General features: G+C 28.7%; 2 protein-coding genes across 4 annotated transcripts; one reads left to right on the top strand and one right to left on the bottom strand.

Annotated features, from left to right (window-relative positions):
• The first annotated feature begins 6617 nt into the window (after positions 1-6617).
• LOC123266201 (TBC1 domain family member 9) lies at positions 6618-14993 on the top strand. Of its 3 annotated transcripts, none has more exons than XM_044730275.1 (11): positions 6620-6875; positions 7914-8080; positions 8300-8473; positions 8569-8932; positions 9012-9068; positions 9139-9343; positions 9514-9722; positions 9802-10283; positions 11805-13166; positions 14256-14374; positions 14464-14993. In XM_044730275.1, exons 1-11 carry the CDS (start codon positions 6832-6834, stop codon positions 14680-14682), a joined length of 3402 nt encoding a protein of 1133 aa, XP_044586210.1. In that variant the 5' UTR covers positions 6620-6831; the 3' UTR covers positions 14683-14993. The 3 variants fall into 3 exon arrangements, with proteins under 3 accessions (XP_044586212.1, XP_044586210.1, XP_044586211.1); XM_044730276.1 differs by having other exon boundaries at positions 6621-6875; positions 9811-10283; XM_044730277.1 differs by lacking the exon at positions 14464-14993 and having other exon boundaries at positions 6618-6875; positions 11805-13186.
• A 495-nt stretch (positions 14994-15488) lies between these two features.
• Positions 15489-16432, bottom strand: LOC123266215 (40S ribosomal protein S21). The gene is made up of 4 exons (XM_044730310.1): positions 16312-16432; positions 16158-16216; positions 15700-15835; positions 15489-15614 (listed from the first exon to the last, which is right to left on the bottom strand). The coding sequence occupies exons 2-4, from the start codon at positions 16205-16207 to the stop codon at positions 15549-15551; spliced, it is 252 nt and encodes an 83-aa protein (XP_044586245.1). The 5' UTR covers positions 16208-16216; positions 16312-16432; the 3' UTR covers positions 15489-15548.
• Between the last annotated feature and the right edge of the window lie 6640 nt (positions 16433-23072).

Raw genomic sequence — 23072 nt, 5'->3', positions numbered from 1 at the left:
AAGCTAATATCATGATCAAAATGTAGCTACTAATAATTTAATTAATAAAATACAAAATATGGTTAAAAAGAGTATGATGAAAATTAGAGATTACAAGAAAAATAAGCCACGAAAAAATTGGATTACTGCAGGCATTATCAAATCTTGTAGAACTAAAGAAAAACTATATAATATTTGGAAAAAGAATGAAAATAATTGTGAACTAAAACTAAAATACACCAACTATCGAAAGATGTTGGACAAATTGATAAAGTCTGCAAAATTCAATTATGAGCGGAATGAAATAAATAATAGGCGTTGTAACAGTAAGAAAATGTGGCAATATATTAATGGAAAAATAGGCAAAAACCTAAAAAAAAATGATGATATTGATTATTTGATTAAAGAAGGAAGGAATGTCACGGACACACAAGAGGTAGCTAATGTATTTATAGGCTTCTTTAGTACTATAGGTACTAACTTAGCTTTAAAAATAGGAAATAATAGGGTAAGATCTGATGATAACATAAGTCTGAATCCTGAGGCTATCTACCTGTATTCGACGGATCACTGGGAAGTAGAAAAGACTATTAATAACCTAAAAGACAAAGCGGGGGGTTCAGACGGTATAACACCAAAGTACTAAAAGTTATTAGTCAATACATAAGCAAGCCACTTGAGCATATTATTAATAAACGTATTTCTACTGGTGTATGGCCACAAGCTCTAAAATGTGCCGAAATTATTCCCATATTTAAATCAGGCGACAAACATCAGGCAACAAACTATCGTCCTATTTCGCTTATCTCTAATATAGCTAAAATTTTTGAAAAAATTATCCATGAGCGCATGTATAATTTTGTCGCAGAATGTTAATTAATTACTAACGAACAATTCGGTTTTCTCAGGAAAAAAGGTACCAAGGATGCCTTAGCATCCATAACTGACTTTATATACTCCAATATGGATAAAAATAATCCTACGGTAATAGCTTTCCTTGATCTAGCTAAGGCTTTTGACACCGTTAACCATAGGATATTATTAGACAAATTACATAAATATAGAATTAGAGGAATTGCTTATGATTTAATTAAGAACTACCTAACTGATAGACTGCAACATGTTAGGATAAACTCTGTGAAAAGCAATAGTAGGAAAGTAAAAATAGGGGTTTCTCAGTGGACAATCTTAGGACCACTGCTTTTTATCCTCTACATAAATGATATCTTCGACATATTACCTAAAAATTCCGTGGCTGCTTATGCGGATGATACTGTCATTAAGGGTGTGGGTAAAACTTGGGCGGAAGTCCAGCAGAATATGGAGGTATATTTAGATAAAGTAGGTAAATGGTTATATAATAATTACTTAACACTTAATGTAGATAAAAGTTCTTACATAACTTTCGGATGTTACAGAGATAGTGTTCCTACTAACTTCGAACTATCGATATACAATCAAACAATTAATAGAGTGAGTAGCTGTAAATATTTAGGGCTAATATTCGACTGAAACATGAAGTGGGACTTACATGTAAAAGATCTCATAAAAAAAACCAAATTTTTCCTATTTATCTTTTACAAGCTAAAGCGGATAGCAGATAAGAAAACACTGGAAGTAATTTATAACACACTCTTTGAAAGTATAATAAATTATGGAATAATTGCGTGGGGAGGATGCTATAAAATTGCTATAAATAAACTAGTGGTAATACAAAATAAACTAATCAATGTGATAAACGAGCAAAACATTTCTAAAATACTAGGAGTAAAAGATTATTTTATAATTGAGTCAATGTGTTACCACTACTCAAAATGCAAAAATGTATATTCTAATTACCAGGGTAAGACAAGAGGTAGAGGAATAAGCATGCCAAAGGTCAATAAAAATATAGCTCTTAAAAACTCTAATTTAGTGGCAATAAAGAATTATAATAATTTACCAATCTAAAAAACTTACACCTACCAAACAAAAAAATTAGGATAAAGATAAGAAATTGGTTAGCATCTCAAAGATAGATAAGACCTTGATCTAAATATCACTAGTTACAATTTTTTTTTTTCTCTACTATTATAAGTTTAGATTAACTTTATATATTTATTACTCGTAAGAGTTTCTGTACTTTACTTAAAGTACATTACTATTACTACTAGTAATAGTAATGTACTTTATACTTGTAAGTGTTGTGAGATGGACAGATGTCAAGTTATGTACAGTTGAAAATATTGATATTGTATAGAATAATGTACTACCAGGCCTATGCACAGATGCTTAAGCATCTCTATAGGTATATATGTATGTATATATTTATGTATTTATATATGTTATAACCTGGTAAATAAATAAATAATTGTAGCTCCAAGTGTATCATTTTTAGAAATGACCATAAAAATTTTGTATCATGTTTGAGTCTGGAGAAATCCTAAGGGTTTTGAAACTACACGATATTCTCTATAAAAAATAATAAATGGCTTTTGGAGAGAAAAATTTTTTTGAATTGAAAACTCGGACTAAAAAAAAAAGACAAAAATTCGCATAATTAAGGATATTTGGATAACTTGGTATAACTTTGGATAAAATAAATGAACGAAGGATATCGTCGGTAATTTTTCAACCTCAAAGTGTCCCCTAAATCTCTGAGAAATTCAAAGCGCTGCGATTTTTTTTTCATAGTGCTCCGAAGCTTCAAATTCTTTGTTATCGCAAAAATCACCATACTGTAAATCCAAGTGTTTTAACAAAACACACGTAAAGTGTTTTGTTCCTATCTTGAAGCATTGTAGTCACTTTTAAAACACTTCCAGGTGTTTTAATTTCCTATGTTAAATGCCTATTTGTAGTCACTTTTAAAACACTTGAATTTACAGTGCATTATGAGCAATTTTACGATTTTTCTTCATTTATTTGATGAAAAAAAATTTTTCTCAAAATTCTTTATTTTTTTCTCAAAAATCTTTATTTTTTCGATTAAGGAAATTGATTTTTTAAGAAATTTGAAAAAAAAAAATTTTTAATTGGAGTATTCAATCAAAATTAAAATAACAAAATGACACTTCAAAAATTTTTTTTTTATCATTTTTTATCAAATGGCATGGGCCAGACTTAAAAATTAACTATGGCCCAGTTCTGGTTACCAGGCATGGGCCGGGCTTGAAAATGAACTGTGGCCCAACCCTGGTAGCCAGGCATGGGCCAGTCCTGGTAACCAGGCTTGGGCCAGCGTTATCATTCCAGACTTAAACCAAGACTGGGCCAACTCTGGTTTACAAGCCTGGCTCAGAGTTGTACAGAGTTGGGCCAGGCCTGGGCCCGCCATACTTTCCTATATGGGTATGTACAAAGCGAGAACTAAAAGGAAAATTTTGAAGTATATAGGTAAAAGAAAGGAGGGTAATAAAACAAATATAACAGAGCAATAAACAGAAGGCACGTTGTCTGGCCTGTTGATAGTTGGTGCACTCTCTATCAGGAGATGTCTAATAGTTAACGGCATGTTGTAGCTTTGGCACAAGTTTCGAAGCTTCTTAGAGATGAGAAAAGAGTGGGTCAGGTTTGTGTGGCCTATGCGGATTCGATATAAGATACACTGCTCTCGTCTACCAAAGGTTGGCACGTCTTCGTAGATATCTTTCCTAACATCGTGAAGTTTGGTTGGTGATTGCAGCCAATGGATGTTCCAATATTTTTTAACCACATTAGTAATCACAGTTTTAGCTTCATGAGGTGTCAGAAGAACTCCAGGGGGGTATTCTTGTGTCGTTGCAGTTTTCGCAGCTTGGTCTGCTCTTTCCTTCCCTTAAATTCCTGTGTGAGCAGGTGTCCACACGAAGCTGACCTGTTTATGGAGTAGATCAAGCTGGTCCAGTTTGTGATGTATGCGTTGAATGATAGGACTCACAGTGAACTGATTTTGAATGGCCCTTAAACAAGACAACGAGTTTGAAAAGATGGTACTGTTTAATGTGTCTTGGCGTATTTGGATTAGCTCTAGAGTGCCCCCATGGAAATAATATATATTTTGGATATATTAAAAATATATGTCATTTTATATTTTGAATATAAATAAAATATATTTATTATATACGTGAAATGTATAAAATATATTTCACATATATTTCAAATATATTCGAATTACAGTACTTTTGGCCGTTTTTTGTATATAAAAAATATATTTCTAATATAAGAAAAATATACGCAAAATATATTTTTTTTTTGTATGATAAATATAAATGTCGAATATATAAAAAACATACTCAGAATGTATTTTAAATATAAGCAGCTTTATATAATGAAAATATTTTCCAGACTATATTTTTTATATATTTTAAATATAATTAAAATATACGTAAAATATACTTAAAGTCTATAGGACAAAATTGACAGCCCGAGATTTTGAACCGTACAAGAAACTGGCCTAGTTTAAAGTTTTCCGGAACAAAAATTATAACCATGCACTGGAAAATGTTCTCAAGTTAACAAAATCCAAAATCTCGGGCTGTCAATTTTGTTCTATAGAACAAAAGGCGTAAATTGAATTCATGTGTTAGATTTATCTATAAAGTACCAAAATATGAACGTGTTACTCCATATTTCAAAATGTTAGGTTGGCTAAAGCTTGCAGCGAGAAGAGATTATTTCATTTCTTGTCTGTTTTATAAGAAAATTCGACTAAATTATCGGCAGCTATTCGGCTCAAAACTAGACTTTTTGCCTGTAGCACTGCGTAGAGGTGATGTCCGACAAGACTATCTTCGTATACCGCAGGCTAATTGTGTCATGTATGATAATTCATTCTTAATTCATGGCATACATATCTGGAATGCACTACCAGCTGAGACTGTGGCTGTAGATAATTTGGTTGAATTTAAAAATGCTTGCTTCAATCACTTTTTTGAACGTGACAATTAACAATTGCAATCTTTATTTTGAATCTTATTTAAATATTTTTTCTTGTAGAATTATTATGACTTTAAATTAAGTTATTTGTTTGTATTAAATAATCTATTTGGATTTTATAACATTTGAAATTAAATCTAATTGTAAACCTTTAATTAGTTAAGTAATCTTGTAACCTATGTAAACCAATGTAATTTAAATATTGATGGCTTTGAGGGAGCTTAGGTTCCAGAGCCAAATAAATTTTTTATCTATCTATCTATCTATAGACTTTAAGTATATTTTACGTATATTTTAGTTATATTTAAAATATATAAAAAATATAGCCTGGAAAATATTTTCATTATACATATCGATACTGCCATTCTAATACGTCGTATCCCACAAAATTTGATGAATTGACTTTTTTGCACGCCTCAGAGCGCGAAGCGCGTGAGGTTGTGCTTTATACTCGACTCATCAAGGTCAAGCAATTTTGTGATCTTTAAATGCCTCTAACGCAACCATATTACACTTATACAATGATATAAGTAGATGTACACCGAAAAAACACTTAAATTAAACCATCTCTTACTTTCTAAAATCATTTCATGTTGCTATTTTGAAAAAAAAAACGTTTTGAAAAAAATTTTACGTGGACGTCCGGATGTCACCCCATTTTGGATGTACCAACGATTACTCCCGAACAAATTGATATTTCAAGACCGGACCTTTTTTATTAGTTTAAGAATTCGATGAACTGGGTCCGTATTTCATATCAGTGGCCTAGCTGACGTACTTTTTTTTTAATTGAATTTTTATTAAAATTCACTACGATACAACCGTACAAAGCCAAACGAACTTTCTTATTTGTCACGTGAAAACTATGGCGCCACTTGATCAAGCTAGATTTTTTAAGATTGCGTGCGCATATGACAAGAAAAAACGGCGCCGATATTTAAAAAAAAAAATAAAAAATACTTTGTAAGAAATTACTTCATTATAATTTTTTTTTTTCTTTAATAAATTACACAGTTAATTTTTTTCTTAAAAAATGAATGAGCGTTATGAGGCGTGCACTTTTGGATTTTCCAAACTTTTTGAAAAATGGAATCATAACAATATTATACAAATCATATAAAAATTTTTTAAGGTCAAATAAATTTAATAACTATTTTTAAATAAATATTTTCATCTGTCAAATCCCATTTAATCAATTTTAAAAATGAATCATTCTTACCGTCTGCTATAAAATTTTCTAAACGTGGGATACGAAGTATTAGAATGGCAGTATCTCTCTGGCTTCAGCGTTTGGTTATTATTATTATTATTATTATTATTATTATTATTATTATTATTATTATTATTATTATTATTATTATTATTATTATTATTATTATTATTATTATTATTATTATTATTATTATTATTATTATTATTATTATTATTATTATTATTATTATTATTATTATTATTATTATTATTATTATTATTATTATTATTATTATTATTATTATTATTATTATTATTATTATTATTATTATTATTATTATTATTATTATTATTATTATTATTATTATTATTATTATTATTATTATTATTATTATTATTATTATTATTATTATTATTATTATTATTATTATTATTATTATTATTATTATTATTATTATTATTATTATTATTATTATTATTATTATTATTATTATTATTATTATTGTAGAGATATGAACTTAAAAAAAAATATTACTAAGTTGGCAGCACTGTCAAGATAAATCTTGAGTGAAAACTTGTTGTACAGTTCGCGCTGGTTTACTGTACACATCCGTGAAGTATTATAAATAAATATTGTGTTTTTTTTTATCGAATAGAATAGTTCTCTCTTACTAGCAGTTGATTTTAATAAATAGTATATAAAAAAATAAATAAACTGGCAAGGAATGTGTTAGTGACATATGTGCTGTACTAATCCCCGACAATATGTGGATAAAACCACAAGAAGTATTACTGGCAAATGCATTTTGGTAAAAAATAATATTAAATAAAATAATTCAATTGTACATACTTATGTTAGGATATAAGTAACATAATATACATTTCATTGTTATTTATCATAACATATCATTAGCATAATTTCAAACTGTTTACATTGCCATCTCTCATCAGCTGTCAAATACAGCTGACCACAATTTTTCAATATTTTTTTCTTTCCAGATTTATTTTCATTTTTTTTTCACCAATCGACATTTCTTCAGTCGACTATTTTATAAAATCACTTGTTAATATTTTTTTACTCTTTTATTGCTGATAAGTCTCGTTAGGTGTTACGAAATAAATTATTATACATTACTTACAATTCTTATTACATACATTTGAACTCCAAATCACGGAAGAACTCGGTCATTTTATCAACAATTTTTTTTATCATTTATTACTATTAGATTAACAATTCCAACTTAATATTGTTTTGTGAATCAATTATTATTTATTTTTTATACCAGCCTATTATTAGAGTTCAAGGACTTTATTTTTTCATTTCCACTGCTTTAATGATATCTAATAGTAATTAATTATTAATTGTCAAGTCTTATCTTCTGAGCAATTTTAAATTTTAAAAGTATATTTTCATTTACTTTATTTTTAACATACAATTAATTTTATAAATCACTATATAAAATTCAGATTAACGGCGTTACATTAAAAAAATCTATTAAAAAAATGTATAATGAATTTTTTAATATAATTTAAAATAGTAATTATAAATTATCAATTATTAAAAATTTTTATCTTTTTGTTTTTCTCTTCTTTTAGATCTCAGATATCTTAAATCTTAAATCTATCTTCTTTTTACAGATGCTATTTATTGTATAAAAACATTACTAAACATTCTGCACATGAAAATGTAACATATTTTTGTAAATTGCCGAGGGCGTTTCTTTACAAATAAAAAAATAATTTTATTTGGTGCAAAGCGCAAAATAACGAAATAGAGAGTTTGAGAAAAAATTTAATTTTATTGCTAAGATTTAACTACTAATAAAATAAAATTTTAATATTTTCAGGGTCACAGAGCAAGCAACAGTTTATTTTGTATTACAACGGCGTAAAGGACATGGAAAAAGTAAAGGACTGTCGTCAATATTGGTGGGAACGATTGACAGTGTTTTCGACACAAAACCACCGCCTTTTAGAATACTCCACCAAACACCGTCTTCAGAAGTCTATTGGGGTATTTAAATTAGTATTTTTTAATTTAAAATTTATTGATGTTAATCATTTATATTTAACGGTAATAAAAGTCATTAATAATCCATTGTTTTTTTTATCATTTGATAACGAATAGATAGTCTATCAATAATATTTTTATACGACAGCTGCTCTGGTGAAAATAAAAATAAATTTAATCTCGACCGTGTCTGGAGAATAAAAAAATAAATATTTATTTCAGCTGTCGCATGTTCCTTGACACATGAAGAAATATTGCAGAATTGGGACTGGTTACATTCGAACCTTATGGACACCTTGAAGAGTTTTGATAGCGAGGAAGAAATAACTGAGTTTGTTTGTTGTAAAATCCAGTCTATTATTGCTAATAATGTGCCAGATTGTCAGTTTGCGGAAGGTAATCAAATTTTTCTAAGAAATAATTTTATAATTATCGCTTTTTTGTAGATGTAAATTTTTTTATTGATTAATTTTTTTTTTAATTAATTATAGAAGAAGATCCACAGTCATTCAAAACAGCGTCATATAAATTTCACCAACTATTTAATTTACCGAGTGAAGACAAGCTTGTTAATTACTACTCATGTAGTTATTGGAAAGCTAAATTGCCTCGACAAGGGTGGCTGTATTTATCAGTTAACCAATTATGTTTTTATGCATATATACTTGCTAAGGAAACAAAATTAATAATAAGATGGGCTGATATTATTGCTTTGGACAAGACTAATTCTTTAGTATTTCCTGACAGTATTCGTGTCGTAACGCGAGACAATAAAGAGCATTATTTTTCAATGTTTTTGCATAAATCTGAGACCTACTCGTTGATGGAGCAACTTACGAATATTGCAATGAAACGGTATGAATAAATGTTTAATCTTTAATAATTTTATTTTTTTTTATCTATTATTAATCCGTAAATATTTTTTATTTTTTAGTCTGATTGATGAAAAGAGTGGTTTTAATGAAGACAGAGAGTTGTTAAATAAATTAAGGTATTCTTATGAGCCTAAAAATTTCATATTTAATAAAGTATTTATATTTTATTTATTTATTTTAAAATAGTAAAAATGTACCGAAGAAGCCTTCATTTTTAAAACGTGATCTTGATGCAAGAGCACATTCCGAGTCATATAGATTACAGTTTAGATTACCCGGAAACGAAAAATTAGATGGTAGTATTGACGCAACTTTGTGGACACCGTATAATAAACGTCATGTCTGGGGGAAAATTTTTTTATCACAAAATTACCTTTGTTTTGAAAGTCGTGTAAGTATTGTTTATTATTTAATTTAATATTATATAATGGTATTATAAAGGTGTGTCAGAATTTATTTTTAATTAAAATTATCAAAATTATTAATCAAAAAAAATATTTATTAATTAAACAAAATTAAAAAATATATTTACATTTTTTAATTAACTATATTTATAATTAGGTAAGACAATTAGTAAGCCTAGTAATTCCATTACGTGAAGTAAGACTAGTCGAACCAGCGGATCAATCACCAAACTCATCGACGTCAACGGACAAATCAATTCTCGTGACGACACCTCGTTCATCATTTTTATTTGCTCAAATTCACGATCGGGATTTTGTCGTCCAAAAAATATCGGAACTCTTGGCAAAAACTAAATCAGTTCAATTGTAAGTGTCACAAATAGATAAAATAAAACAAAAATTTTTAAAAAATCATTTAACAATTAAATTAGAAAATAAAAAATAGTTTTTATAGGAGTTCGAATCATGTATCGAATTATCAATCAAAGGAGGAAAACGATAAAAAAAATAGTTGGTCACCACAGCCACCACTGATGACACTATTCAAAGCGCCGTTGAGTACAGAAGCTGCTGTAAAGCAAGAGTCTAAAGAAAAACAATGGGAATTGCATTTTGCTGAGTACGGCCGTGGGATAACTATTTATCGGACTGTAGAAACCGCGAAACTAGTGATTCAAGGTGTACCACAAACTCTTCGCGGTGAAGTTTGGTTGACATTTTCCGGCGCTATTAACGAGATGGCGATGAATCCTGGTTTGTATCAATCATTAGTGAACCAGTCGCTTGGGAAATCGTGTCAAGCTAATGAAGAAATAGAACGTGATTTACATCGATCATTACCAGAGCATCCAGCTTTTCAATCTGATACGGGAATAAGCGCTTTGAGACGAGTATTGTCTGCTTACGCCTGTAGAAATCCTCAAATAGGTGAAAAAAATTTTTTTTTGTTTAAAAAGGGTTATATACACATAGAAGACCAAAAAAAACGGTTTTGCCTTTTTTAGTTTTGAATTTTGAAAAAAAGGTGTTTAAAATTGTTTTATCTCAGCTCAATTTTCATGCGACATGCTTTGAGACCGCTTTAGGTGTGCCAAATTTAAACTTCAGTGATGGACCTCTTAAAATTGGAATTTTGAGTTTTGCTTCTAACAGGCGTTGTGTTTGGACATTTCCTGAAATATTTTGAGCGTAAGGAATTTATTTGATTATCATAGAATTTTTTAACAAGAATTTTGTTTAGGCATTTTTGCTGAAATTAAAAAATTAAAAAATTTGGCCAAACAAAACTCCTGTTAAAAAATTATATGCGAATCAAATAAGTTCCTTACGCTCAAAATATCTCAGGATATGCCCAAACACAACTCCTGTTTAAAGCGGAACTCAAAATTTTAATTTTAAGAGGTCCATCACTGAAGTTTAAATTTGGCACACCCTAATGTGCATGTGCTTAAATAAGGTAAAAGACCCAGTTATTGACACTGGCCTAGTTATTGACACTTGCAATTTTATTTTAAATACTAGCAATCCGCCCCGGCTTCGCACGGGTATTTAACAAAAATTTCAAAATCAATTATAGTATAATATAGCCTATGCCATCCAAAGATAGTGTACTTCCCAACAGTGAAAAAATTTTTCAAATCGGTTCAGTAGTTTCGGAGCTTATTCGATGCAAACAAACAAAAAAACGAATACACAATCGAATCTTTTCTCTTTATAATATTAGTATAGAAAAAAAAAAAAAAAACAATTCAACTCTAATAAATTAATAAATACTAGCAACCTTGCAGTCACTGTGTGACTGCCGTGACTTGTGAACTATAAATAAATAAAATTTTGCTTTATTAAATAATGACTTTTGTTAAATTGCATTGTACTTTCTTAACTATTGGCGTTTTTAAAGATATAAGCTCATCCCGATGTTACATTCATCAAGAGCTTTCATTTGAGTACCCACATGCATTTTAATATATATTTTTCATATATACATATATAAATATATATAAATATATGAAAAATTGATGTGGGTACTCAAATGAAAGGTCTCGATGAGTCTAATGTCGGGGTGAGCTTATATCTTTAAAAATGTCAATAGTTCACGAGATACAAGGTCATTTCTTAATTATGTATCTAGAGATAGAGCATTTTTAAATGCAGCCTAAATACTTATCATCATAAATTGACTATTGGTGAGAATGATATAAAACTATGAAAAGGCACAACTCCAGGTCAAGACTTTTCCAACAATACCAAATTTAACCATGATTTTTTGAGAATATTTCAATTTTTCAATTAGAATAAAATTGCAAGTGTCTAACAACTAGGCCAGTGTCAATAACTGGATCTTTTACCTTATACGTTAATTAAAAAATGAATTTTTTTGTTAATTTTAAGTGCGTATAATCTTTTAATAAATCAATGAATAATTTTATATTATAAATAATCCAACAGGATACTGTCAAGCGATGAACATTGTAGCGTCAGTTCTACTGATCTACTGTTCAGAAGAATCAGCCTTTTGGCAACTATGTAACGTCTGTGAATCTTTACTTCCCGACTACTACGACAGACGAGTAGTAGGTGCTTTAGTAGACCAAGGGCTTTTGGAAGAATTAGCCGCCGAGCAGTTACCAACTCTTCACGCGAAGCTCCAAGAACTTGGCTTAATACGAGTGATATCACTGTCATGGTTTTTGACAATATTTCTAAGTGTGATGCCAACAAGCAGCGCAGTAAATATAATGGACTGTTTCTTCTACGACGGTGCTAAAGTAATATTCCAGATAGCACTCATGGTGCTGGAGTGGAATCAAGATAAATTACTGGAGTGTCGCGATGACGGAGAAGCCATGCAATTGCTGACAGACTATCTCGGTGGAGTTTACAATGACGAGGGGCCTGTTTTGCCACGACCAGTTGACAGCGCTGTTCCCCCAAGAAGTATATCAGTCCAGACTTTGATATTCGAATCGTATTCACGGTACGGGACACTGTCAATTGGCAGGATAGAGCGACTGAGATTGAAGCACAGATTGCGCGTCGTTCAGCATCTAGAGGAAGGTATAGAGAAAAATGTGATAAGAAGCGTCGTTGTAGATAAATTTATGACGAGCGAGGAGCTACAAGAACTGCTTAGTTTAGTCCGGGAAGAGTTGATGAGTCAACGTAAATCCGAGCCTGAGAGATACGATCCGACCCAGCCGCCTTACGAGGCATACAAAGTTGACTTTGAGCTATTTCGAATCCTCTTTGGCGGTTTATCGCCCTGGGGAAAGTGTTCGCAGGCTGAATCGCTCGCTGCGAGATTGTTCCGTCTGATGGATCGCAATCATGATGGGTATCTAAATTTCCGTGAAACTGTACAGGCTATTGGTATTACCGCGACTGCTGATGCTGCTCAACGATTAAAATTACTTTATACACTCCATTTACCGCCCCTGTTGACCCCAGTCGACATAGATTCGCCTACGCACTCTGATGGTGCTGAAATAGCTGCTGAGGCTACGGATTTTTTTGATACCATGGAACAGAGTGTTGCGTCGTTAGATTTGTCCATTAGTCTGGCTGAGGAGCCGTCTCCTAGTGGATTGTCACGCTCGGTTAGCCTCAATAGTCAACAAGGTGATCAGTCTTGGGAAAGTCAGAGTATGGGAAGCTTGAGGTCGATGCTAGATTCTAAAGAAAGTCCGTTGGAGCTGAGAAATGTTCCGAAAATGTCCCAGAGGCACTTCATTGCGCTTTGGAAAACTCTTTATGACATGTTTCCCACGCAGCCGGAAGACCAAGATATTTATCATTCAATTGCATCAATTGGTAATTTATGATATCAGATAGTAAATATCCACCAATTTTTTAGTTCCTTGATTTTAATATTTAATTGGTAATTGGGTAATTATATAGATGTGAAGCTTTATCGTTTTTTGGCCATAAAACATTAAAAAATTGAAGTATTGACGAATTTCTTTTTACGAATCATTCATTGTAAGCTTACAAAGTTATATATATATTTTTTTTTTCATAGTTTGAAAATCAAAAAAATGGAATTTGTCTTATTTTTCACTGATATTTTTCAAATATCAGTTTGTAGAGTAGCATAATACTTTTTTTTTTCTAAAAGAACATTAAAAAATGAAAAACTTGTAGAAAAAAAGTCATGATTTAAACATTTTTTTATTAATTTTTGAGAAATTTGTAGATTTTGACTTTCGATAAACTATTTAAAGGTGATGTAATAATTTTTTTACATTCTGCATTAAGAATAAAATAAATTTTTAAGAAATTATCAAAATCTAAAGTTCAATAATTTTCAAAATTTTGTAGAATTGATAAAAATTGGACCTGAAATTATGAAAATTAAAAAATGAACATATTGACTATGTTTTTTTTTAAAACTATTATATTTTTACTGTAAAGTTTGAAAAAAATAAGACTCGTTTACGGAAAGAACAAGATAACACTGGATGTCATCCCAGATTATACTGAGTGAAAAAAAATTTCAGATAGTAGCTAGTATAATCCAGATATCACGCGGTATAATCTGGATTTTTCGAGCTAATATCTGAAATTTTTTTTCACCACAGATATCACTGAGTATATTCTGGGACGATATCCAGTGTCATCTTGTTCTTCCCATGTATGCACTTTTTTTTACTTTCAAATTGAAAAATGCAAAAAAAAATTTTTTTTTTCAAAATTTTTCGAACCATATTCGTAAACCCACTGTAAAAATAAACAAAATACTTGAATAACTTAATTTTTTGATATTTTATGGTCAAAAAACGGTGGATCCTCACACATCTTAATATTTATCATTTGATTCAAAGCCACGATAATTTTTTATTATGTTTCAATCATAAAATTTGATAACATTCAATTTAATTAATAAAAAAATTATTTTATTAGGTACGTTATTGCTGCAGCTAGGAGATGTTGGTAAAAAATTTTATGTTGATCGTGAAGAATCTGAGGATAGTTTATTACTAACTGCTGATAGTCAAACAAAAGCGACTCGAATTGAAAGAGTAAGTTTTTTCTATAACTTCATTTCGGGTGATAAAATTTTCATACTCTGTTTTTTAAATATAATTTAAACAATTGATTTTTTTATCAGTCTCCAGACCGTAATGGAAACCCCTCGACGAGTATCTCATCAGCAGATCCAGACTGGTCAATAACTGTCGAGCAATTTCTCGCCTCGGCATTAAATGGTGCACCTATAACTGAATTTTTTAGCAAACGTGCTAACTTGAGTGAAGCTATTGCGACACTTCGTAATAGAAGATTTAACCGAGTACATTCATTGTCAGATACGCCCGTACTACATGTATAGAGTTACGAATTGATAATTTTAAAGAAACGAGAAAATTATTGAGAGATTTTTTGATAAACTTTGTATAAGGTTACATTAATCGTAATGCATGCAATGAATTAGTCCTATTGCAATCAAAAATAGGAATATTATCTAGTAAATAATTAAATTATTTAGCATTTTTTATATTTGAATATTAAGTATTATGAATTGTCAATGTAATGGGGCAGTGTAGTCATAAAAATTGGATTTTTTCAAAATTTTTATTTGCGAGAATACTCAGGGTAACATGATCATTGATGAAAAAGTAATAAGTGATTGATTTTATTTGAGAAACTAAAAGATTTAAAAATATTTTTTTCAAGTATCGTATTATTTAAATTCTTTGACTTTCTTTATCAATTTTTAAGTATAAATATATAATAATAATTGCAATGATAAGATAAAAATTTAAAATAGTTTTCCATGAGCCTCAGATTTTGAATAAATTTATAAAAAAAAATTTTTTTTTTCAATACTTTTTAAGTAATTAAATTATAGAATGTAATTCAATTTATTTTCACAAATATTGTATTTTCTAGACGAGTTTTATTTTTATATCGACGGTCTTGAGCAATTGTAATTACCACTATTTTTAACTCGATGCATAATTTTTTTGTTATAAGTTGATTATTGATGTATATATTTATGAAATATTAAATTCATTTCATTTACATTGCGTTGTGTTTATTAAATGTACTTTATGTTTAAATCTAATTAAATGGTTTATATCTAGAAAATTTTTTGTTGAATAGGGATTTGCTTAAATGAGAGTAACACAGAAATAATTAAGTTTTTGTTGATCTTTATTTTTTCATTAAGAAAAATTATCAAACGGGTGAGATAAATTAATAATTTTTAGCAATAATTCCATCTTTTTTGGCCAATCGGACGATGCAGTCATCAGATTCACCCTGTAAGGAGATTTAATTATTAAAATTAGAAATTTTGTATTCAATGATTAAAAGAAAAAGTAAAATATTTATTAAAAATAATTACCATACGACGAATAGATCCACAGATTGCGTACATCTTGTGTGTGTCAGTCATACGTCCAGTTATGGGATCAACGTCAGCCAAAGTGAGTTGGATAGACGCGTGATCTTTAGCATGAATAATTCTGTTGCTCGAGGAGCTGTCAAAAGAATGATTAATGATTATACGGACAGTTAATAACAGTTAAAATAAAGAATTGATTGTAAATTTATTTAAAGCTCTTAACATCTAATGATTATGTCAAAAAAAATGATTGTATTCTGAACCGCCAACTAAAAATTCTAACCTCAAATTCTTTTAAAGTAAATATTCAAAAAATTCACTTATAAAAAATAATAACTTAATTATGAAATCAGAAAAAAAAACTAAATAGTAATAAGTAACAATAATAAATACTATAAATTGTTGATAATTATCATTATTTAAAACATATTTATTGACAGAAAACACGTGTTACTAACCATTTCCTCGGCCAGTAAAGATCAACGAATTCTTTTTGGTCGTTTTCCATGTTATTTACCTAAAAAATAAAAACAAAGGATTTAACATCAATAATTTAATTATTTACTGTGATTAATATAGTTATTTAGATTATTTTTTATAAAATTTACTCACAATGGACACTCTATAAAGTCGAGTCTTAAAAGAAAAGAATTCGGGTTCAGCGTAGAGGAAACGCGTCGATTTTTCTCAGCAGCGCCAAAGTAATTTTTTGTAAACTCCACAGATGGCAGTATAAGTTACTGGAAAGATTTAAATTACGATTATATCATATGTTATAGCAAAAAATTTCAACAGTAGTTAATTGGGTTGTTTCTAATTGCTATTTATTTAATAATCTATTATTTTTAAATTAATAATTTATGGATAATAATTAAAATTATCAGTCGTAGATCAGATTTTGTTGATGTGACTAATTATATATGTTTTAGTTTTGTAACAACACAATTTTTTAAAAGAGCGGACCAATCCCAGTCAGCATCCAAGTCAGAAAGATTTCAGTATGAAGTCTTTTAAAAAACTTCTTATAGAAGTCCTAATGTGACGTCTTAAGGAGCTCTTTTTTAGGAGGTCAGAACTAAGAGCTCTTAATGAACTCATAAGTTTGGAGTCAATTTTCTGACATCTAACTGAGTCCCTTTTTTGGACTTCTTTTTGAGTTGCGTATAATAAGCTTATAGACATTATAAACAAAAACACAAATTTCTTTTTAATATAAAGCTGTCAAAATCTTATTCATTTTTCATTTATTACTTTCCTGATTGAGAAATTAAATTGAAAATGATTAAAAATAATTTGAATTAAATGATTTAAAACAATTTGAATAGATTAATATATAGATATACACTTGGCATAGGTTAACTCATTTCTCTTAATCCAGGTTAATTAAATTTTTCAAAAATTTTAAATTATATTATGAAGTAATAGGCAATAATGTTAAAATCTGGTTCGTAATCAAACTAATTTAGATAAAATAATAAAATTGGATTCTAATCTGAAAAAATTATGTGAACTTTCTAGATTTAAGGAGTACTTTGCATGTATCAATTTTAAACATTTTATTCGAATCTAACGATATCTTATAACTATATACTTATTAATTATTGTTGAATTTTTAATATTCATTAATTTATCTATTAGATTTTATATTGTGAAAAGTAAACAAAATTTATATAGACTATTTAAAAAAATATTACAGGTAGACTTTTGAATATTTTTTAGTATATAAATATTCGTAAAAGTTACTTTTTCTCTATCGATACACAGTATCAAATAGAATAAATAATATAGACAATGATCGCAACATTTCATCACTATATAAACTTAGCTTATAAGAATAATGAGATGTATGACGTCATATCGTTTGAACAGTGTAGGGGGTTAGGTATCGATCTAGCACGCGCGCGACTCGGGTTCGAATCTTAGTTACGGCAATTGCGATTTTCACTTTCTCTCTTTAAACCGACAATATTAGGTCTAACTAAAATAATAAACATTCGAAATCAGCATCGGCGCTTCATGAAACTCTGAATTATTTTTCATAATTTACTTTTATTATTATTATTATTATTATTAATATTATTTTTGTTGTATTCTTATTATTGTTATCATTATAATAGCGTATAGAGATAAAAAATCATTCATTTGTGCGAGTTCAGAAAAAGGAGCTCTTTAAGAGCTCGTTTTGATGAGTTCTTAAAGTCTACAATAAGCGGCGCATTCGACCTCTTCAGAAGGTCTTAAAGACGTCTTTTAGACGTAGACTCTGACGTCCAAATCAGAAATCTGAGCTCATTCGGAATAACTTAATACGTCATTTTGCTATCTGGGAATGTGATTCTGATAATCAATATAGTTACAATCGATATGTATTATCATGTTTTGATTTTAAGTATTACATACGCCTACGTGCGTTAATATCTCCGAACAAAATACCCCCCGATTTAATGGTGGGTTATCATCATCAACATCATATGATTCGTCCCTTTTTCCAGGAAAATACATTGACTATATTACACATTTGATAAGTAATTTGTGATACTTCGATAATACTGTAATTAGCGGACTTCTTACAATTCTTGATATTTTTGTAAAAAATTAGTTATTGTAAAACTAAATTTTTTTTAAATTTGAATTTATAACTTTTTAAAATTTCTGCATCCGGAATTTTTTTGCGAAACTTCGTTTAGTATAATTTAATTGTTATACAAATTTGTAAAATTTTTAAATATCTGTTAAATTCAGTATCATATATTTTTCACTATAAAATTGTTTAGAGCTTATTATGCAGAAACTTTTTTTTTCGAATTAAAAATTATTTATTAAGTAAAAAATTATAATTATTTATTTGTTAAAAAATAAAATTAAACTATTGTAAAATTTTGTTTGGTGATATTAACGCTCGTCATACACAGTAAAAAATTTTGTGTAAAATTAACACGATTTTTATGTTAAAAACGGTCCACACAATATTTGTGTTGAATTTCAACACAAAAAAAATATGTTAAATCTTTAACAGAAATTTTGTGTCAGAATTTTACTCTAGAGAAAAGCAAATAATCTAACACAATTTAAGTGTTAACAGTAACACAAAATAAATGTTAACTTATGAATGTTAATTAATCAACGCTAATTTCTATAAACAGTCCAATATCATAAAAAATGAAAGTTTTTTTGATAACAATTGATATGAATGCCGGTTTTAATTGAAAACGAAGATTAGGTGAATAATTTAAAATACAGAAATTCACAATATTTACTGCAAAATTAGATTTATTGGTAGAGTTAGTATAAGAACTTAATTATTATCATCACATATTGTTTAGTTATAAAAAATAGTTTGTAATTATAACTAAAGTATTTGCATATTGATATAGTTCCCAGCTTTTAGTATACGGTAAATCCATCACATTGACAATAAACGTTTCACATGATGGTTCAATAGAGTAACCAAAACAAGACGGTAGAATATTTTTAGTTTTCCAAGATTCACATATTATAAAATATTCGGAGTCGTTATTAAAGAACGCTAAAGTTTTACTAAAAACTGGTAAATCATCTGCGAAAGACGTGCAAATAAATTTATTAATTATTAATTTAGTTCCTCTGAACTCGATACTATTTCCAACAGTAAAAAACTTATTTGTAATATCAATACCATAAAAAAGATTTTTAATAATAGTTTTAAACTGGAAATTTTCAATCTCTTGTTTCTTAGCATTTAAAAGAGTAGGTTTTTTTTCAAAGGATGTCAACTGATCATTCCAGTATGACAATGTATGTTTTTGATGCCTTTCTGCCAAAGTGTAAGCAATGTCTTTAAAGTTTTTCAGTTTGTCGGCTAAACTTGTGAAAAAACCGTTTTTACTTTCATACCTCATTGTCCATTGTATTTTCGGGGGGCCCATTTTCAATATTACCAGGAAATAGTGCAGTGCAATATGATTTTTTGGCGTAAGATTAACTGAGTACTCTATTGGTAAAAGTTTATGATGCTCTTCGATAAGATAAGGTAATGTATTCAACATTGTTTGATTAATTTTAGGCGCAAGAACAATCTTTAATATGTTTAACAGTAGTAAAATAAGCTTCCACTTGTTATAATTTTTTTTTTCAATTTTCAAAACTAAATCAGCCAAAATTAAGGGTAAAAAAATGATTAAGCAAAGCGTTTGAGCAGCGTGTTGACCAATACTATTCGAAGCTTTATTCAAAAATATGGCACTTGGTTTGTTTGTACGGTTCTCTAAGCCATAATTAAACGCCTGCACTCGGTTGTTAATATCGTCTACGTCAGTCAATTTAGATTCTACACAATAGTTCAAAAATAGTTTAATATCCCTTTGACAAAGGCCTTCAAGAAAATCATGCATCACGTCTATGCTATAATTTTCGCAAATTTTAAAATTTGAAAGATCACAAAAAGGACTAACACGTTTAATGCCGAAAAAATTGAGTGTATCGCGGTTGGCACAACAAAGTCTTCTCGATAAGTATTTGAAACTTTCGGAAGTTCTCAGTTTACATTTATTAATTTCATACGTTTTTTGAGCATCACTTTTGTGAAGCGTGCAAATTCGACAATAATAATTAGAGGCAAAAGATTCGTTCATTCCCAATAATAAAGCACCGCCTAAATTATCGAATGATAAAGATACAAGTGTTCCTTTTATGCTAGAGTTTAAAGATTGTATAAATATCCCCTCAGTCTCTAAAATTTTGATGTCATGCAAAATGACATTCAAAACCGGATCAATGCCAAATTTTTTCACATCAAGGTTATAACACAATGCTAATAAATGAATGTGGTTTAAATTAGAGTTAACATATGATGGTAAATTCAAAATAGTGAAATAAAAAGCTCCAATTTTATGAACTCCAGATCTACTACCTAGAGGGTTGCAGACCTCGAATTCATCAAAATATAATTCATCGAAATAATGCTCCTAAAAATATTCCTTAATAGCATCAAACTTTGTTTAAAAATTAGCCGAAATATTGCATACATTCAAATCTGTTGAGAATGACTCAAACAATATACCAGCAAATATTCAATGATTCATACTTACGTATCCCAGATCTGTTTTCGAATTTCGCAGTTTTGGAAACAATTCAACAATTGCTGATGCATATTGACATTTCTCTGCCGCATAAAGGGATCTTTTTACTTGGTCTTTGTATTCTAACAGATGATTCACAACCAACGTAACAATAATTTTACGACTCGCATCTGTCAAAATACCAAATTGTTCATACTCATTTATTAAATCCTCACCATGTGGACTGTCAGAGATAACTTTTTTTAGTTTCTAAAACAAAATTCGGTATTAAATTATTATATAATAGCTTTACTCTATATACATAAAAATATTAAATTTTAATGCTACAAAAATTATCCAATTTCAAACGTAAAATATTGAAAAGATAAAAAAAATTCTTTGTGTTAGTTACCTCTTTCGTAAAAATATCGAATCTTTTGCACGGTTGTAGATTTGTTTTTTTAGAAGGAAGCTCGACTGTTTCTTCGTCAGGTAGATGAACAATTTCTTGAGAAGATGAGGCAGTAATCTCAATCAGTGGAAAAGAAAATTCAACTGAATCTACTGGATTTATATTTGTAAATTTGTACTATTCATTAGATTATAATTTATTAAAAGGAAAAAAAAAAAAAAAAACGATTTCAAAAAGCTTACGGGTTTTTGGTTGACTATCAACAGTTTTAATTTTTAAAGTGACCCCTGCAGGTTTGGAAAGAACATAGTCAATTAGAATCTCATCAAGTCTCGCACCATCCAAGTCAGTGAAATAGAACTTCGTGTTGAGTAATTGAGGAAATATTTCTCTAGCTGTAATAATAAATAACTTTATTAACGAACACAAAAAAAAAAAAACAGATTTTTGACCCTTTCTGAAGATGAAAATTAACCTTTTTGATCAAAATCAGCTGGAATTACGGGTAATTGTAATTTGGTCCATACTTTATCACTCTCCAATTCCATAATGAACAAAATATTCTTTTTTTTCTCAGAATCATTTGATTGAGAATCAAAGTTTCCAAGTGAATAATCATTCATCTACAAAAAATTTTTATTAAAAATATAACTAATGTCAACAAAAAAATTCAGACGAAATTTTACTAAATAAAAATTCGAAGTTGAATTTTTCTTTTAAATTTTATATTTCAATTTTTTTTTTTTTTTTTTCAAAGAAAAAAAAATATAAATTATTCAAAGGTTGACATGTTTGATTTTTTTTAATAAAAATGTGACAAACAGATTTTTTTATTTTATAGGAATAATGTGAAAAAGTAAGGTTATATGGAAGCATTAAATATTATGTAATTATTGCAAGCTACAACTTACTGTATTAAAAATGCGAACAAAAACAGTTTCACTGTAAAAAAAGTCGCGCCAAGTCCACGTTCATAAGACTATTAGGAAAAAAAATTTTTTTTTTCTTTACAAAAAGATACAAAATAAAAAAATAAAAAAATCCGAGTAACCGATATGATTGTTTATGATTTTCGGAAATTAAAAAAAATTTTTTTGTAAATTTAAAAATTAAAAAAAAAATTTTAGAACGTATTTAGTGTGCGCGGTTGCAAAATATTTTACTTTTAATGAAATTCGTAAAATCTATTTACTAGGACTTTAAAAAAATTGAAATACACAATGATGCACACCAAGTACGTTCTAAAATTTTTTTAAAATTTTTAAATTTACAAAAAATTTTTTAATTTCCGAAAATCATAAACAATCATATCGGTTACTCGGATTTTTATTTTTTATTTTGTATCTTTGTAAAGAAAAATTTTTTTTCCTAATAGTCTTATGAACGTGGACTTGGCGCGACTTTTTTTACAGTGAAACTGTTTTTGTTCGGATTTTAGTATTTTTTGTAATTATAATGAAAATTTACAATTGATAACAACTTAAATCTCGTGTTGACTGCATTTTTTACTGCAAACTATCCCCTTGAAGCTACAGTTTATGTAGATGTAATTCCAGTGCACCCTGGCGGCCATAGATGCAAGCTATGAATCACTTTTTTTTACTGTAGTTGCGTGTCTATAAGAAGGATTACTACACATTTTTATTTTATCTAGTCTGTGGCGCTGATATTCCCCATCGAAAAAAAGTCAGGATCGAAATTTCTGGGCTTACTATAGTTTGTGCTGATAAAATTTAATAATTTTAAGTGAATTAAGTGTTATAATTGATTATAATTAATTAATATCAGTAAAATAAAGTATAAATTACTTTTATAATATATCATTTTGGAAAAAGGAGAACCATATAATTAAATAAAATTTTGCAACCTCGAAATACCGTTCTGCTTACAGTAAACACAGTCGGTAGTCTGGCGCTCCGTTTACA

Source organism: Cotesia glomerata, linkage group LG5 (genome assembly GCF_020080835.1).
Source record: "Cotesia glomerata isolate CgM1 linkage group LG5, MPM_Cglom_v2.3, whole genome shotgun sequence".
NCBI classification, from domain to species: Eukaryota; Metazoa; Arthropoda; class Insecta; order Hymenoptera; family Braconidae; genus Cotesia; species Cotesia glomerata.
This window is presented reverse-complemented; position numbering and strand designations above follow the sequence as displayed.

Coding starts and splice junctions, on each gene's coding strand:
- LOC123266215 (XM_044730310.1), bottom strand. CDS start 16,207: ATGGAAAACGACCAAAAAGAATTCGTTGATCTTTACTGGCCGAGGAAA. Junction 15,836..16,157: donor CTTTACTGGCCGAGGAAATG/GTTAGTAACACG, acceptor TTCTTTTGACAG/CTCCTCGAGCAACAGAATTA. Junction 15,615..15,699: donor GTGGATCTATTCGTCGTATG/GTAATTATTTTT, acceptor ATCTCCTTACAG/GGTGAATCTGATGACTGCAT.
- LOC123266201 (XM_044730275.1), top strand. CDS start 6,832: ATGTGGATAAAACCACAAGAAGTATTACTGGCAAATGCATTTTG. Junction 9,344..9,513: donor ACCTTTGTTTTGAAAGTCGT/GTAAGTATTGTT, acceptor ATTTATAATTAG/GTAAGACAATTAGTAAGCCT. Junction 9,723..9,801: donor AAAACTAAATCAGTTCAATT/GTAAGTGTCACA, acceptor AATAAAAAATAG/TTTTTATAGGAGTTCGAATC.